The sequence below is a fragment of the Polypterus senegalus genome, chromosome 10, assembly GCF_016835505.1.
Source record: "Polypterus senegalus isolate Bchr_013 chromosome 10, ASM1683550v1, whole genome shotgun sequence".
NCBI lineage: Eukaryota > Metazoa > Chordata > Cladistia > Polypteriformes > Polypteridae > Polypterus > Polypterus senegalus.
In genome coordinates this window covers 71,715,213-71,732,369 of record NC_053163.1, presented here as the reverse complement: position 1 = coordinate 71,732,369, position 17,157 = coordinate 71,715,213, and the positions used below count along the sequence as shown (strand labels likewise).

The 17,157-nt window shown below is 38.7% G+C and overlaps 1 protein-coding gene across 2 annotated transcripts in view; it reads left to right on the top strand.

Moving 5' to 3' along the window:
• The window catches only part of LOC120537198 (transmembrane protein 182-like), a 78,589-nt gene that overhangs the window by 26,146 nt on the left and 35,286 nt on the right, over positions 1-17,157 (top strand). The window contains exon 5 of one of the 2 annotated variants that reach the window (XM_039765955.1): positions 6,579-7,357. The exons of the other annotated variant lie outside the window; for it this stretch is intronic. Within the exon in view, the coding sequence (XP_039621889.1) occupies positions 6,579-6,802 (224 nt within the window). The 3' untranslated portion in view covers positions 6,803-7,357. Of the gene's footprint in view, positions 1-6,578; positions 7,358-17,157 lie in introns of those variants that run through there. 2 annotated transcript variants of the gene reach the window in all.

The following is a 17,157-nucleotide window of genomic DNA, read 5'->3' as shown; positions in this document are numbered from 1 at the left end:
ATCTATCTATCTATCTATCTATCTATCTATCTATCTATCTATCTATCTCTTTTATTTTGCCTAATGCCGTCAAAGGCCTGTTTCTCTTTTGACACCTGCCCCCGCCAGTCCTCATGCATGTACACAGGCACACAGTTTATATACTTGAGCTGTGACGTCCGGCTATTTTTAGTTTATTACACAGAGTTGGCTGCACATGAAATTTTAAACTAATAATGAATGGGTGACATTTTAATTCATAGTGACTGAAAAGAAAAAAAACAACATTGCACACTCCTGGCTCCCCTGTTACATTAGGGCATCTCTTATTCCATCTGGATGATTCATACCATGCACGTCACAAAAGCCATAAGGAGCTGTGCAGATTACGTGTTGGGAGTCAGTTTTGTTGCATTGCATGGAGTGTGGAGCTGTGGGAAGGAAAAGAATATCACACTTTTATAAAACAACCGTTTGAAATGTTAAAGTAATAATAAAGGTCTTTGTGAATGATTACCAAGCATTTAATTTTGGCAATGTAAATGGAGACTGGACAATACATACATTCATAGTGAAATCAAGTTCTTCACTTATATGTATGGTAAAGCCAAATGGAAGTGGCTGTAAAGTGCTCTAAAATTGACTGTAATACCCTATATAACTGTAATAGTGAACATGATACAATGTGGAGCAAGCCGAATTATTAGTGTTTTAATTGGTGGATGGATTTATTTGCATTGCTTTGTAGGTTCCCATTCATGAACTAGACTGATGTTCATAATGTTAAGCAGCATCCCTTATGTGCCTCAACTATTACCTCATCATTGTAACATGTTTAGTGGCCTAGGTAACCAGAAAACATTGATATACACTGCGCATCACCCTGGTCACCCAACAAGCCTTTTTGACATGTACTCCCAGTCCCACATGCAGCTGTCATAAGAGAACTACAGAAGCTGGTATCTAAACAAAGTGCACTGAGAGGGAATGCACCCACATGGCTGTCAAACTTGGTCAAAGCTGAAAAAAAACTAGAGGCCTGTAGCTATAAGTGGATCAGAGTGCTGTCAACAAAGCCATCATTTTCAATCACAATCCTTTGCTAACTATAGAAAAGCCAAATGCTCTTTTTTCATGGCGCAGAAGTTACGTCAAACCATGAACTTCATCAAGTTCACCTCCATGTCATTTTGCATGTTGATAGTTGGGAACTGACTACATTTGTAACTCCTTCTGGCCTCCTCTGCTATCCAGTATGCCTTTTTAAATTTGCTTTTACTGTTTCCATAAAACATTGTTCACTAATCTTGCCAGAGTCCCTGGGCTTGCAGTTTACTTTTTGTGGTTCAAATAATGAACAGCTTCCAGTCAACGTGCAGACGGACGATTGTTTGCTGTGTCTGAGATTACGTTTTTTGGGTTACACTTGTCTGCAGAAGGCCTCTAGTTTACAGAAACTTGCCATTACAGTTACATAGCTGAAATCGATTTTGAGAATCACAACATAATGCCTTGATATTCAGCAGTGTTAATTTTGTTGACAAAAACTAAGGCGGAAAATATTCATCAACATTTTTTCTGTGACGAAAATGTAACAAAAACTAAATAAAAATGAGCCTTTAATAATGATAACTAAGATGAATGTTTTAAAAATGGAAAACAAATTAAACAAAAAGAAAATGTTGAAATGACAACTGAGCAATGAGTGATGTAAAGCTTTTTGCACATCTGTCAACCATGACACGGTCTGCCAACAAAAAACAAGCATGAATGCAGTGGTGCAATTTAAGAAAAATTATAAGCACACTTGTAATTGGATAACACTAGTTTGGGCGCCATCAGAAAATCATCACGTCAGCCAGAATCCTGCTCCACTCTACTCTGCTATATGGGCCAGCATGACTGTCGGGAAAAAAATAAAAGTGGTCAGACATGTGGACCAACTTTAATCACAATGCCAACAAAAATAAAACCTAGTGTAAGCCATATGGAATGAAGCACACAGGAAAGAACACACCAAACCTGAAGGTGCATCTAGAGGTGCACCATCCTGCGATTCATGCCAAGTTATGTAATGTTATCTAGGTGGCGACTTGCCGGACAACAATAATGTTACCTTCAGCACGCATTGCTAACACTAATGCTTCAAGTGCAATCGGGGAAAACGCACTTATTAATGGAAAAAAACAAAAGCGAGCACACGAACACACACAGGATTTTGTTACTACCAGTTTTATCTCTTTGTGAGTTGTGTGCAGCTTTGAGATGCGTTCAGCCTCAGATGTGAGTGGCAACTGTTTAGCTTGTAGTGTCACACATTTATTTACAGCAGATGAAGTGACAGGTAGGATTAATCACTTTTAACAGAGTGCCCTGCACATTCCTGATAAAGGAATGTAAGTTTTGCATGTGTTCATTGACTGTAACGAGCACGTCTACACATGTTCGTCCGCGCATCCATCCATTTTGTAACTGCTGGATTCAGTGCTTGAAGCATGTCTCCCAATTCATATGATATGTACATGTACTGTACAGCAAAACAACAAGACAGAATACATGGGTTTGAATGACAGGGAGGTCAGTGGAATGGTGAGGATGCAAGGAGTAGACTTGACGAAGGTGGATAAGTTTGAATACTTGGGATCAACAGTACAGAGTAACGGGGAATGTGGAAGAGTGGTGAAAAAGAGAGTGCAGGCAGGGTGGAATGGGTGGAGAAAAGTGACAGGAGTAATTTGTGACAGACCAGACGGGTATCAGCAAGAGAGAAAGGGAAGGTCTACAGGACGGTAGTGAGACCAGCTATGTTATATGGGCTGGAGATGGTGGCACTGACCAGAAAGCAGGAGACAGAGCTGGAGGTCGCAGAGTTAAAGATGCTAAGATTTGCATTGGGTGTGATGAGGACGGGCAGGATTAGAAATGAGAACATTAGAGGGCCAGGTCAGGTTGGACGGGTTGGAGACAAAGTCAGAGAGGCGAGATAGCGTTGGTTTGGACATGTGCAGAGAAAAGATGCAGCAAAACAGCATTGCTTCATTCCTAAATATGAATCGGCAAACACTAAATTTGTGTAATTCATTTGGTTTTTGAGGGCAAACTAATGTTTATGAGCATAACCCCTAAAATGTGAAGCGGAGAGATGCGAACGGATTTAAGGTGGGCCGGATCTACAAGTTTTTTCGTAGGCTCTGGTAATTCTAGTGTTAAGTCATATTATTTATCTGGAAATATACATCTTGCTGCTGGAAGCAGATTATGAGCAATACTGATTCCAGTAATGTCTGACAGATAGGCATTTTTTTTCCTGAAGTCTAAGGTTGGATTAATAAGCCTCTTAGTGTGCACTAAATACACTTGACTTGTAGCTTTGATTCTCTTTCTCTGTACATTTAGCATTTATTTGCTCAGAATTTGATGCGCTTGCTGCTTCGTGAGCAGCTCTCATTTTCTCCACTCTAGCGGCCTGCTTCTTCTCGTCTTCTGTCGGCATCTTCTTGCATTTTAACTGATTAAGTCGGTTTTTGTGTTGCAATTACTTAGTATGTTTTCTTTAATTTTTCACTTAAGCTGGCACTTAAGTCTTCAATCTGCCTCAAGAATGATTTAAGATATGAAGAGTTAGAGGAAGTGACAGAGAAGGTGGTAGGGATGAGAACGGCAATGCCCTGCTGGCTGCTGCAGAGAGTCAATTCTACAATAAAACAATCTAAAAATAAAAAGAGGAATAAAAATCATCACCTCAAAAGTGGAAAGTAGAGGTCACGTTGTATAGGTGCACCGAATTTCAGGTCAATAGGTCAAATGGTTTGCAAGCTATAGGTGCTTTAAAATCCTGGACAAACAAATGGACAGCCAAGGTAGCATATTATATAAGAAGATAGTATGAGTTGAGACAAGTACGTGTTAGTGTATGACTTAGTTGAAGCATACCATGGTTTGCATAGATTGATGAGGAGTGTATTTTATCAATGGCTAATTTCCATTCTTTATGTGAAATTTAAAATGAAAGGTCTTGTTTCCAATGTTGATTCAGGTCATCTGGAAGGAATACAATGAGAGATAGTGGGGAAAATGCAGAAATATTGCATATATCTTTATTATTTAAAATCAGAATAGCTTCTTACATGAATGTTAAAGAAAGGTTAGGGAAGCTGAGAGGTATCCTTTAGGAAAACACCTGAATTGTATATAACAGAAGAAATGGGTTGCTGGAAAATCACACTGAAGATCTAACTCATAACTTAAGAAAGGGAATTTTAAATTGAAAAGAATGATACAAATTAAAAAAGACTAATTGAAAAAGTGCTAATCACTTTGAGGTCAGTTAACTGTCACACAGAGGGAAGCAGCTGATGACCGCAGGGGTCTCCGACTTGGGTTTTTGGAGGCTCTTTAAAACTGTTAATAGAAATTGTTATTTATTTATGTTATCTACTCCTTATCTCATTTTGCTACACTAATGAGGGACAATCACCAGTATACAGTGCATCCGGAAAGTATTCACAGCGCATCACTTTTTCCACATTTTGTTACGTTACAGCCTTATTCCAAAATCGATTAAATTCATTTTTTTCCTCAGAATTCTACACACAACACCCCATAATGACAACGTGAAAAAAGTTTACTTGAGGTTTTTGCAAATTTATTAAAAATAAAAAAACTGAGAAATCACATGTACATAAGTATTCACAGCCTTTGCCATGAAGCTCAAAACTGAGCTCAGGTGCATCTTGTTTCCCTTGATCATCCTTGAGATGTTTCTGCAGCTTAATTAGAGTCCACCTGTGGTCAATTCAGTTGATTGGACATGATTTGGAAAGGCACACACCTGTCTATATAAGGTCCCACAGTTGACAGTTCATGTCTGAGCACAAACCAAGCATGAAGTCAAAGGAATTGTCTGAAGGCACAAATCTGGGGAAGGTTACAGAAAGATTTCTGCTGCTTTGAAGGTCCCAATGAGCACAGTGGCCTCCATCATCCGTAAGTGGAAGAAGTTCAAAACCACCAGGACTCTTCCTAGAGCTGGCCGGCCATCTAAACTGAGTGATCGGGGGAGAAGGGCCTTAGTCAGGGAGGTGACCAAGAACCCGATAGTCACTCTGTCAGAGCTCCAGAGGTCCTCTGTGGAGAGAGGAGAACCTTCCAGAAGGACAACCATCTCTGCAGCAATCCACCAATTAGGCCTGTATGATAGAGTGGCCAGACAGAAGCCTCTCCGTAGTAAAAGGCACATGGCAGCCCGCCTGGAGTTTGTCAAAAGGCACCTGAAGGACTCTCAGACCATGAGAAACAAAATTCTCTGGTCTAATGAGACAAAGATTGAATTCTTTGGTGTCAATGCCAGGCATCACGTTTGGAAGAAACCAGGCACCGCTCATCACCAGGCCAATACCATTCCTACAGTGAAACATGGTGGTGGCAGCATCATGCTGTGGGGATGTTTTTCACTGGCAGGTACTGGGAGACTAGTGAGGATAAAGGGAAAGATGACTGCTGCAATGTACAGACACATCTTGAATGAAAACCTTCTCCAGAGCGCTCTTGACCTCAGACTGGGGCGACGATTCATCTTTCTGCAGGACAATGACCCTAAGCACACAGCCAAGATATCAAAGAAGTGGCTTCAGGACAACTCTGTGAATGTCCTTGAGTGGCCCAGCCAGAGCCCAGACTTGAATCCGATTGAACATTTCTGGAGAGATCTTAAAATGGCTGTGCACCGACGCTTCCCATCCAACCTGATGGAGCTTGAGAGGTGCTGCAAAGAGGAATGGGCGAAACTGGCCAAGGATAGGTGTGCCAAGCTTGTGGCATCATATTCAAAAAGACTTGAGGCTGTAATTGCTGCCAAAGGTGCATTGACAAAGTATTGAGCAAAGGCTGTGAATATTTATGTACATGTGATTTCTCAGTTTTTTTATTTTTAACAAATTTGCAGAAACCTCAAGTAAACTTTTTTCATGTTGTCATTTTGGGGTGTAATGCGTAGAATTCTGAGGAAAAAAATGAATTTAATCCATTTTGGAATAAGGCTGTAACATAAAATGTGGAAAAAGTGATGCGCTGTGAATAATTTCCGGATGCACTGTATGTAAGGGACTCGAAAGAGTCATTCATCTTTTTTATTTCCTGTATTATCTATTTACATTTTTCTTTTATTAAGTTTTAATATAGATTTGTCTGACCATTTTCTATAGGATACTCAATAGTAGTGTTAACATTTGTAAGGTACAGTCTCTTGGAATACATTTTTCTTTTTGCTAAAGGCATTACAAAATAAATGCCAAAAGATGGCAATTTGCAAATGTTAATGCTGAATACACCCAACAAAGTATAACCATCGGACAGACAAAAATCAGCTTATATATACAGTAGATGGATACTCTGAAAAAAGATACAAATCTTTGAGTAGATGTTCATTTTGTCAACACGAATACTCCCAGCTGAAGAGTTAATATATCATCTCTTGTTCATCCATTGTAAAACATATAGTCATTTTCCCTAAAAAGACCTATATGGCATACATGCTTCTCTGTTTTATTCAACTTTTTAAGACTGCCTCACTAAATCTTTAATATTTCCCCTTGTTGCAGGTAGTCTCTTCACCCTGGTGGTGAGCCTGTTTGTTGTGTGGAAGGAGGTGGCTGCTGATCTGCATAAATACATTCTTCTTGAACGTAGTGAAGATTGCCAGGAGATGTTGGTATCAGTGCAGTATGGATGGTCCTTCATGTTTGCCTCTTCTGGAATTCCATTGACTCTCCTTTCAGGGCTACTGTTTTACCTAATTGGACGACACATTCAAAGAAACAAATGAGAGCCCAGAAGCTAGATAAACTGTATTATTGTCATCGCTAGTATACATTACTGAAATTATAGTCCTTTATATACTTTATATGTATGAAAAGGCAGAAAGTTGTACATACTGTTGTGACTATATGGTGAGTCTTCCCCTTTCTGTAATGGATTTGCTTTAATGTTCATATGCCAGCATGACACTGGAGGTAAAGCAGTACCTAAAGCAATGATAAGTTTACTCAGAATAAAATGATATGAACTGAAGTTGACTGTATGCACCACAGCTGAGATCCATCCCAGCTAAGAAGCTACAATTACATTACATAAACATCTGATTTTTTGAGAAGGGGTGTAATTGTGTGTGTTTCAGTTTTCTTTTTTTACAGATACACAAACATGCAGCTCTTTAATGGAAATGCTTCTTCTGTTTTAAAAGCATTCTATTGTTTGCTGAAGATTACAAGAACTATAGAAGTAAACACATGGATAACTTGTATTATAAAAATACGTTCTCTTCAATATTAAATATTTTATAATTTAATGATGTAAAGGAAAAAGAATAAAACATTGGACGTAAACCCAGCTCCTCAATTTAATTAATTTTGACAAGTTTGGAATATTTTCTCTGTCTTTTATTTTATTTATATTTGACCGTTTTTGCCAATATTGACATCATATAATTTGCAGACATACTAGACACATGATTCTTAAGAAGTTTGCCTAACTCTACCTTTAAAAATAAAGGAAGTACTTTTTCTTGTGAAAGAAATACAAGTCTGGTTTGGATAAAAATGTCAGGATTCCTATTAAAGCCCTTTTCTTTCCTACATTTCTTGCTTTGTCTCTTTACAAAGCTTTACTCAGCCCCTAAGGTTTTGATTTCAGGTTTGCATAATTAACTTCTGCACCTTGGAAAATAAACCAAGAATATGCCATTCTTTATCAGTCATTCTTGTTGATTTCACGTTAGCACTGTGGCACTAACACAACCAGGATAATTTAAAAATATAACTAAACAAATTACAAGATACATACAAGTTGATTTTAGAAGAAAGGCTAAGAGATGAACCAGTGTCTTCAGCTGCAATAGTGACTGACTGCTTTGAATTACATGAGACAGGAAACAAAGGACTAATAAGGCCTATTCCTAGCCAAGAAATTCATCCAAATGGAGTAGGCAGTGAAAGAGAATGACCACTGACTCAGGCTGCAGAGTGGCTTCGTGGAAAGTCGTATCTTCAGTTTCTACCCAAACCTCAAAGATACAGCATGTATAGACTGTGGGACAAATGATTTTAAGTTTTATTATAGGTTTGTCTGATGACCATTTTCTATAGGATACTCAATAGTAGTGTTAACATTTGTAAGGTACAATCAAGTTGGAATACATTTTTGTTTGCTACAGGCATTACAAATTAAATGCCAAAAGATGGCAATCTGCAAATGTTAAAGCTGAATACACCCAACAAAGTGTAACCATCGGACAGACAAAAATCGGTTCACCGTCAAAAGCGCGATAGACATATGCACCCCGACAAAACCGCGACGGACAAATGAGCACCGACAAACCCGCTAACTGGTTTTCGACAAATGCGCGCCGACAAAATCGCGAGAGGCCAAGAGAGTGGGACGCCCTTGCTGCAATTCTTCCTACATAAGCAGCGCGTGATCTTAAGGACTATCTGCGTGCCATGCTGATGGCATGCCGCGTCTCATAATATTGACTTCTAAAATAAACATTATTATATATGCTTTAAACTAGTAATTCATATTTAATGAAACATTCGCGATTTTGTGGGGGCGATTTTGTCGGCACGTTTTAATCGCCGCTATTTTGTCGGCCCGCATATGTCTATCGCGCAAATGTCGGGTCGCACAAAAATCAGCTTATATATACAGTAGATTGATACTCTGAAAAAAGATACAAATCTTTGAGTGGATGTTCATTTTGTCAACACTAATACTCTCAACTGATGAGTTAATGTGTAGTCTCTTGTTCATCAATACTGTGGCACTAACACAACCAGTATACTTTCAAAATGTAACTAAACAAATTACAAGATATACAGTATACAAGTTGATTTTAGAAGAAAGGCTAAGAGATGAACCAGTGTCTTCAGTTACAATAGTGACTGACTGCTTTGAATTACACGAGACAGGAAACCAAAGACTAGCAAGGCCTATTCCTAACCAAGAAATTCACACAAATGGAGTAGGCAGTGAAAGAGAATGACCAGTGACTCAGACTGCAGAGTAACACAAGTAAATAGAATACTTAAGTGACAGAAAAAAAACACTGTTGTAAAGTATGGTGTGCTGTCATCTAGTCAGTAACAAAACGAAGACTTTAACAAGTGATCAGCTAACAAAAATAACTAACAATGGACGGAAAATTTGGGTAATGACTTTTAAAAATTAAGTGATCTATGTTCTGTAATCAAATTAAAATTTGAAAAAAATTCAATACAGTGAAAAAAAACAAATCAGAAATGATCTGGTAGGCAGTGTGGTGTAAGGGTTAAGGCTTTGGACTTCAATGTCAGTGGTTGGGGGCTCAAATCCTGCTAATGACACTGACCATGAGCAAGTTGCTTCATCTTTATGTACCTCAGTCAGTAAACCAATTGTACCTCAAACGTCGCAAGTCACCTTGGATAAAGACGCCATCCAAATAAGTAAGTAATAATGATAATCTGGCCAAAAAAATTTGACTAGAAGCGCAGAAATAATTATTTGCCAGAGTTCATAAAGTATGTAAGTGTATGAGTGTGCTTCACCATGGACAGTCTTCCAATCTAGTGGTGGTCTCCACCTTGTACCTAGTGCTGTCACAACATGAACTAGAAAAGTAGCAAAAGGAATAGTTGGACAACTGCAAAAAATATAATTGTAAAAAAAAATATTAAGTGATGTGACCAGTTAGAAAAGTGTGTAATAGTATGATGTACTACAAAAAATGGAGTTTCGGAAACTAAATAAATATTCATAAATATGTGATTTTATGGAATTGGGAAAAATGTATAATACAATTAGTTATGTCATTTTCTAGCCCGCTTGAGGAAAATATTAAATTCTGGTTTAAAAACAATAAAAATAAATTCTGGTGCTGAGTGTGGAAATACATGCGGCAATATGTTGCATCTGTAAAATAAATCCTATGAAAAAATGAACATTTCATCAATAATGTGATTTTGAGATGAATAAGATCGAATGTCTATTGTAAGAAATATCAGAATGGACCGAGCACTCTGATGAAAAACAAACACTTGACTTGTTTCTTGATAAGGTAGATAGCTAGGAAAAAACTTTCCTTTGGCTTAAAATTCTGACTTGTTTTTTAACCAGGAGGTGGATGATGAACTAAAGTTCATCCATCTCTTCCGCTTATCCGAGGTCGGGTCGCAGGGGCAGCAGCTTGAGCAGAGAAACCCAGACTTTCCTCTCCCTGGCCACTTCTTCTAGCTCTTCCGGGGGAATCCCAAGGCGTTTCCAGGCCAGCCGAGAGACATAGTCCATCCAGCGTGTCCTGGGTATTCCCCAGGGCCTCCTCCTGGTTAGACGTGCCCGGAACACCTCACCAGGGAGGCGTCCAGGAGGCATCCTGATCAGATGTCCGAGTCACCTCATCTGACTCCTCTCGATGCGGAGGAGCTCTACTCTGAGCCCTTCCCGAATGACTGAGCTTCTCACCCTATCTTTAAGGGAAAGCCCAGACACCCTGCGGAGGAAACTCATTTCTGCCGTTTGTATTCGCGATATATTTTATATTAGACTGATATGAGAGATAGAGTGAGGGATGCTGTTAGTTTTTCAGTGCTCTCTGGTTCTTACATCTCAGGATTCACTATCAGGATTTATATAAAATCGATAATGTTGTTACCTCTCCAAACAAGGAAGCCGAAGTAAATGTTTAGAGAAACCAGATATTTATTTTCAGTTGCACATCTGCACTAAAACTTGAGAGAGGTTGTCATCTTTCATCAAGTTCGAGAAGATCATTTTTGTGATCTTTAGCAAAATGTCTCTAAGTGACATAGCAAAAATATTTATGCCTTGAAAGGAAAATTCTCACAATGCCATCTAACTAACATTTGTTCCATTAAATGAGCAAGAGATGATTTTTGAATAAAGTTAGTAAAGTCCCATTTTCATAAAATTCGATGATAGGCTTGACCAAACATAACACAACATAATGTTGTGACACAGCTTGTGAGAGAGTGTTAATTCTTTCCAGGACCCACTCCTTCACACTCCTGCACACATTCACAGTTTGGAGATTTGGGAATAAAACTAGAATACGTACAGGGAAAAAAAAATCACAAAAACTAACAGAATGTGCAAACTCCCCACAGGATTTACATGCACAGAGCTGAGTCACAAATTTGCCAGGCAAAAACATACAAACAAGATATTTGTGGGACAATTTGCAACTTAGCATCCTCATTATCGTTAGGTTCTCAACAAAGAATTACTCTAATAAGTTGGATGTTATTGTTCAATTAGTGCTAATACCAACTGGACACAGGATAGAAAGGAGAAGGAGCACCCACCATTTAGTGACAGACTATAGTGTGAGGATGTCAGCTCTGATTGACGCACAAGTGGCCTTCAACTAAGGGATGCATTGTGAGGCTACAAAACATAAAAGGACCAAATGTGGGAGTTCACTCTAAGGTAATCTAACCAAATGAATAATTATTCTTAGAATGAAATGGAGATGGAAGAGTGCAAGGTAAGAAATACAGAGAAATAATTACAATTAAGCATAAAAACACAGCAGCTTAAATAATATGTTAATAAATGTTAGTCAAAAAGATGTTTTTAGTTGTGATAGATAGATAGATAGATAGATAGATAGATAGATAGATAGATAGATAGATAGATAGATAGATAGATAGATAGATAGATAGATAGATAGATACACTCACCTAAAGGATTATTAGGAACACCATACTAATACGGTGTTTGACCCCCTTTCGCCTTCAGAACTGCCTTAATTCTACGTGGCATTGATTCAACAAGGTGCTGAAAGCATTCTTTAGAAATGTTGGCCCATATTGATAGGATAGCATCTTGCAGTTGATGGAGATTTGTGGGATGCACATCCAGGGCACGAAGCTTCCGTTCCACCACATCCCAAAGATGCTCTACTGGGTTGAGATCTGGTGACTGTGGGGGCCATTTTAGTACTCATTGTCATGTTCAAGAAACCAATTTGAAATGATTCGAGCTTTGTGACATGGTGCATTATCCTGCTAGAAGTAGCCATCAGAGGATGGGTACATGGTGGTCATGAAGGGATGGACATGGTCAGAAACAATGCTCAGGTAGCCCATGGCATTTAAACGATGACCAATTGGCACTAAGGGGCCTAAAGTGTGCCAAGAAAACATCCCCCACACCATTACACCACCACCACCAGCCTGCACAGTGGTAACAAGGCATGATGGATCCATGTTCTCATTCTGTTTATGCCAAATTCTGACTCTACCATTTGAATGTCTCAACAGAAATCGAGACTCATCAGACCAGGCAACATTTTTCCAGTCTTCAACTGTCCAATTTTGGTGAGCTGGTGCAAATTGTAGCCTCGTTTTTCTATTTGTAGTGGAGATGAGTGGTACCCGGTGGGGTCTTCTGCTGTTGTAGCCCATCCACCTCAAGGTTGTGCGTGTTGTGGCTTCACAAATGCTTTGCTGCATACCTCGGTTGTAACGAGTGGTTATTTCAGTCAAAGTTGCTCTTCTATCAGCTTGAATCAGTCGGCCCATTCTCCTCTGACCTCTAGCATCAACAAGGCATTTTCCCACAGGACTGCCGCATACTGGATGTTTTTCCCTTTTCACACCATTCTTTGTAAACCCTAGAAATGGTTGTGCGTGAAAATCCCAGTAACTGAGCAGATTGTGAAATACTCAGACCGGCCCGTCTGGCACCAACAACCATGCCACGCTCAAAATTGCTTAAATCACCTTTCTTTCCCATTCTGACATTCAGTTTGGAGTTCAGGAGATTGTCTTGACCAGGACCACACCCCTAAATGCATTGAAGCAACTGCCATGTGATTGGTTGATTAGATAATTGCATTAATGAGAAATTGAACAGGTGTTCCTAATAATCCTTTAGGTGAGTGTAGATAGATAGTACATTATTTGTTCCAATGGGGGAAAAGGGGAGCTTTTACAGAAGCTCAAGAAACATTATAATAAATAACAATAAAACACCCCTCAAATACACACAAGAATTTCATAGAAGAAGATAAACTTCTGATTTGGCTGAAGAGAAACGTTACAGTGAGACATTATAAAGACATATTGCTGTGTTTATGTAGGAGCCCTACTAGTGTTTTTTGAATAATTTGTTGGCTGAAAGTCTTTAATGATAGTGTTTACTGAGCGGATGTAGAGCATTGTTCAGATTGTCTTGTCTTCATTCTTTCCTACCGAGTGTCAAGAGACTGCCCTCTTAGTCAGCTTGTTGATTTGGTGGGCCTCTCCTGAAGTGATGTTAAAAGCCTACCACACTACAGTACAGAAAATCACAGGGGCCATCACAGAGTTATAGAACATGGAAAGGATGTCACTGACCACATTAAAGGAGTGTCTCCTCCTAAGAAAAAAGAGCCTCTTCTGCAATCTCTTACATGGTTCTTCTCTGTTCTCTTCATCAGACTAGTAGCTAATGACATACTGAATGTCAAAACCCACCATTCACGTTGATAAGGCTACAGTTTTTACAGTTTAAAATGTTTCAGGTAATCACAAAATGTCTTAGGTTTGGGTTTACAGCATCAGAAACTAATTTTACATATTTTTCACATGGGGTAAAAGTGGAATTACAACTCACGTCAAACAATTTTATATTTTGAAAATTTTTTTAAAAATACAAATGCATCATTATGTATTAAATATCAGCTGGAAATAGTGGTATCATTGAGAAGACTACAACAATATATGCAATTTACTCTTAAAGAGAGATTACACTTTTTTTTGCCAAATTCCAATTTTTTTAACAGATTTCTTTTTTACTTCTTCATGTATTTCTTTTTATTTGAAAACAAAACATTCTAACAAAACACGCATTAATTAAGCATATGAAAATAACATAACAAGTACAACCAAATGCTTTCAAAGCAATGCGTGAAACTCAATATATATCCCTAGACTTGCTCTTATATACTGTATGTTAGAACATTAGAACAAACCCTTTTTCATAGTCTGCATGTCTGGCATGCCGAAAGACCTCAAGCGTTCACAACAGATGGCAAACAAAACAAGGATGTCTGATCAAAAGCTTTATTATCAGCTTCAGCTTAAAATGAGTTATTTGCCTTAAAGTATGTCAAAACTGGAGCTGGTTTAAGATAAAGTTTGTGTTTATGTGATAATTAGTCAATTTAGAATATACGCTTGTTTTGAGGAAGTAGAAAAATCAGAACACTAGAATTCAGCCCAGCAAGCTCATCCATCCAATTCACTTAGATTATCCAAAATAATATCAAGGCAAGATTTGAAGATCGCTCAAGTCCTACTCTCCAATAGATTGCTTATTAATTTATTTCATATGTCAATGGCTCTTTGTATTAAAAACAACTTTCTAATATTTGTCATGTTATTTATCAGTATTTGATTAATATGGCCCAGAAATGAAAAGTTTCAATATTTACAGATTATATTAACTTTTCAAATGAGAAAAGGTTCTTAAAAATACAGTAATAGTAATTCAGACATGAAGTTCCTGCTCTAAACGGAGAGCATACCTGTATTAGGTGAATCATACACAACCATTAAAATCAAGAAGACTAAGTACATGGAGTGTGGTGCGCAGACCAACAGCGCCATCATTATTGGAGGTGAAGACCTGGAGAAGGTTGCCGACTTCAAGTACCTCGGCTCAGTCATCAGCAGCAACGGCAACCTGTTCCCTGACATCCGTGCAAGGATCAAAAGGATCAACGCTGCATGGTTGAAATGGGGACAGGTCACCGGAGTCCTATGCAACCGCTGCATGCCAGACTGTCTTAAGTCCAAGATATACAAAACAGTGGTGCGCTTGTTGCCCTCTATGGTTCAGAGTGCTGGACAGCTACTCCAAAGCACAAACAGGCCCATAGTGTGATAGAAACATGGATGCTGCAGTGGTGCCTTGGTTTAATGAGATGGGACTATGTCATGAACACTGACGTCTGGAAGGGGATGGAGGTTGCACCAATCATGGAGAAGATGTGTGAGGCAAGGCTACGATGGTATGGGCATGTTGCCCGTGGTGATGAGATCTCAGTGACCAGAACAGCACTGCATCTGAGCCCCCAACGCAGACGCCCACAAAGGAGACCAGAAAAACGCTGGATGGACTGGATCAAGGAGGACATGAAAATTGCTGGTGTTGCTGGATTTTTGACCTAATGCTCTGTTTTTGACCTTGTATTCTGGAGATATATTTGCCTTGGATTGTCATTTGTGCTTTTCAGAGCTACAGCGTCTCCAAAACATTTTTGTGTTCAATTTTTTTTATACATGAAAATCCTGTGTTTGCCCTTCGTATCTCAGCAAGGCTTGGCAGTTTCCCCTTGTAGTAGCCCATTTCAGTATTTTTGAGGACTATTGTGCTTAGAAACTCATTAGTTCTGTGGTAAAAAAAATCAGACAGCAGACAGAAAAAAGTTTGGAGATGGCCACCCCATATATTGAAAAAAAAAATCAGCAAAAGGAAAGAATTTAGAGAATTTCTCTCTAACTGATACTGGCTGTTAGGTTTTGTAAATATGGGACTTGTAACTCACTTATATTTTGCTCTGAGCACTTTGCTTGTGATGTTCAATTTTGTACCCTTGTCCTATTATGCTTGTCCCCAAACAGTCCCCCAGACTGATGCTACCTCTTTTGTAAGCCGCTTTGGATAAAATGGTCTGCTAAGCAAGTAAATGTAAAAGTAAATTACTATTACCATTACAAGGTATCCTGGTCTGTGAGAACAGAATGCAGGGCTGGTCTTCTTACTTAAGAAATATAACTAATGTTGTATCTAAACAAGATACTGGATTATCTCAGTGAGGCCCACCTCCACAAGAGGGTATTGTAGTCTTTACATTTGCATTGATATTTTATTTGTAGGAGCTTCACCAGGGGCCTCATGCATAACGCCGTGCGTAGAATTTGCACTATAACATGATGTAAGCACAAAAGCCGAAATGTGCTTACGCACAGAAAAATCCAGATGCAGGAATCTGTTCCAACTTCCACGTTCTTCCCCTACATAAATCCAGATCAGTGTGAAAAGTAACGCACGTGCCTGTTGTCCCACCCCAACTCCTCCCAGAATTACGCCTCTTTGAATATATAATTCAGTATTAATAGCCCTTAAGTTCAGCGTTCTGTGAAAAGACAATGGCAAAACCATGAAGAAAAATAGAACAATTTCAGCGCATACCAAGTGGAGGCAAGGAAAAACGTACTATTTGTTGGTTTAAACAGTGGTATAAACAAGAAAAGGAAGCTGATCGAGTGACATAGTGTGTCTGAGAAACTCGAAAGCTCAAGTTCACAAAGTCGCACAGTGCCCGAAATAAAAAGAGTTGCATATCTAAGTCGCCGTGAAAAGGTGAGTTGTAGCCCACTGTCTGTGTGTCATATGAAAGCTTATTAGGGTACAGAGAAAAAAAAAAGGCACACAGTGGGGAAAAAACAGGAAATGTCAACTTTAATCTCGAAATTTCCACTTTAATCACGTAGTTTATTTGGTCATTAAAGTAGAACATCATAAACTTAATCTTAAAATCATTTAATTTACTAGTTTCTCAAATTCCATTGTAACTAAAGTAGTACGTTAAAATGCTTTGTTTTATATTTGATGTTCTATGTACTCTATGTGTGTGAATCACTATGTGCTTCTTAAACCGGCTTTCTCTACCTCCGACAGGACACAGAATCCATTACATTCATGATATTACAGTTCTCTGAATAACTAAAATACTGAGATGTATACATGATATAATTTTCATGATGATAGGAGTTAAAGCATGTTATTAAACATGGAAATACGATGGTGCAGTGATTGTACACGACCTTCGATAAAATAATTTATTACAGCAGTACTGTCTCTTTCGAACATACTAACCTCAAATTCCTGTCCTTCCTTTTCTTTATCCAAATACCAAATCGCCACACAATCAGCTCTATAATAGACGTTAAGCCATCTGTAAGGTGATAACGCTGATTCTTCAAAACTTTTAAGGAACATTGAAATATCTTCGTAGTACATGTTTAATTATTCTGTCCTTCACGCCAGTCCCAGTGAAGCATACAGTGTGAGGCATGCAGGAACAATCCGTGAACGGAGCTCCAGATCCTTGCTAGCGTAGCTAGTGTCCTTTAA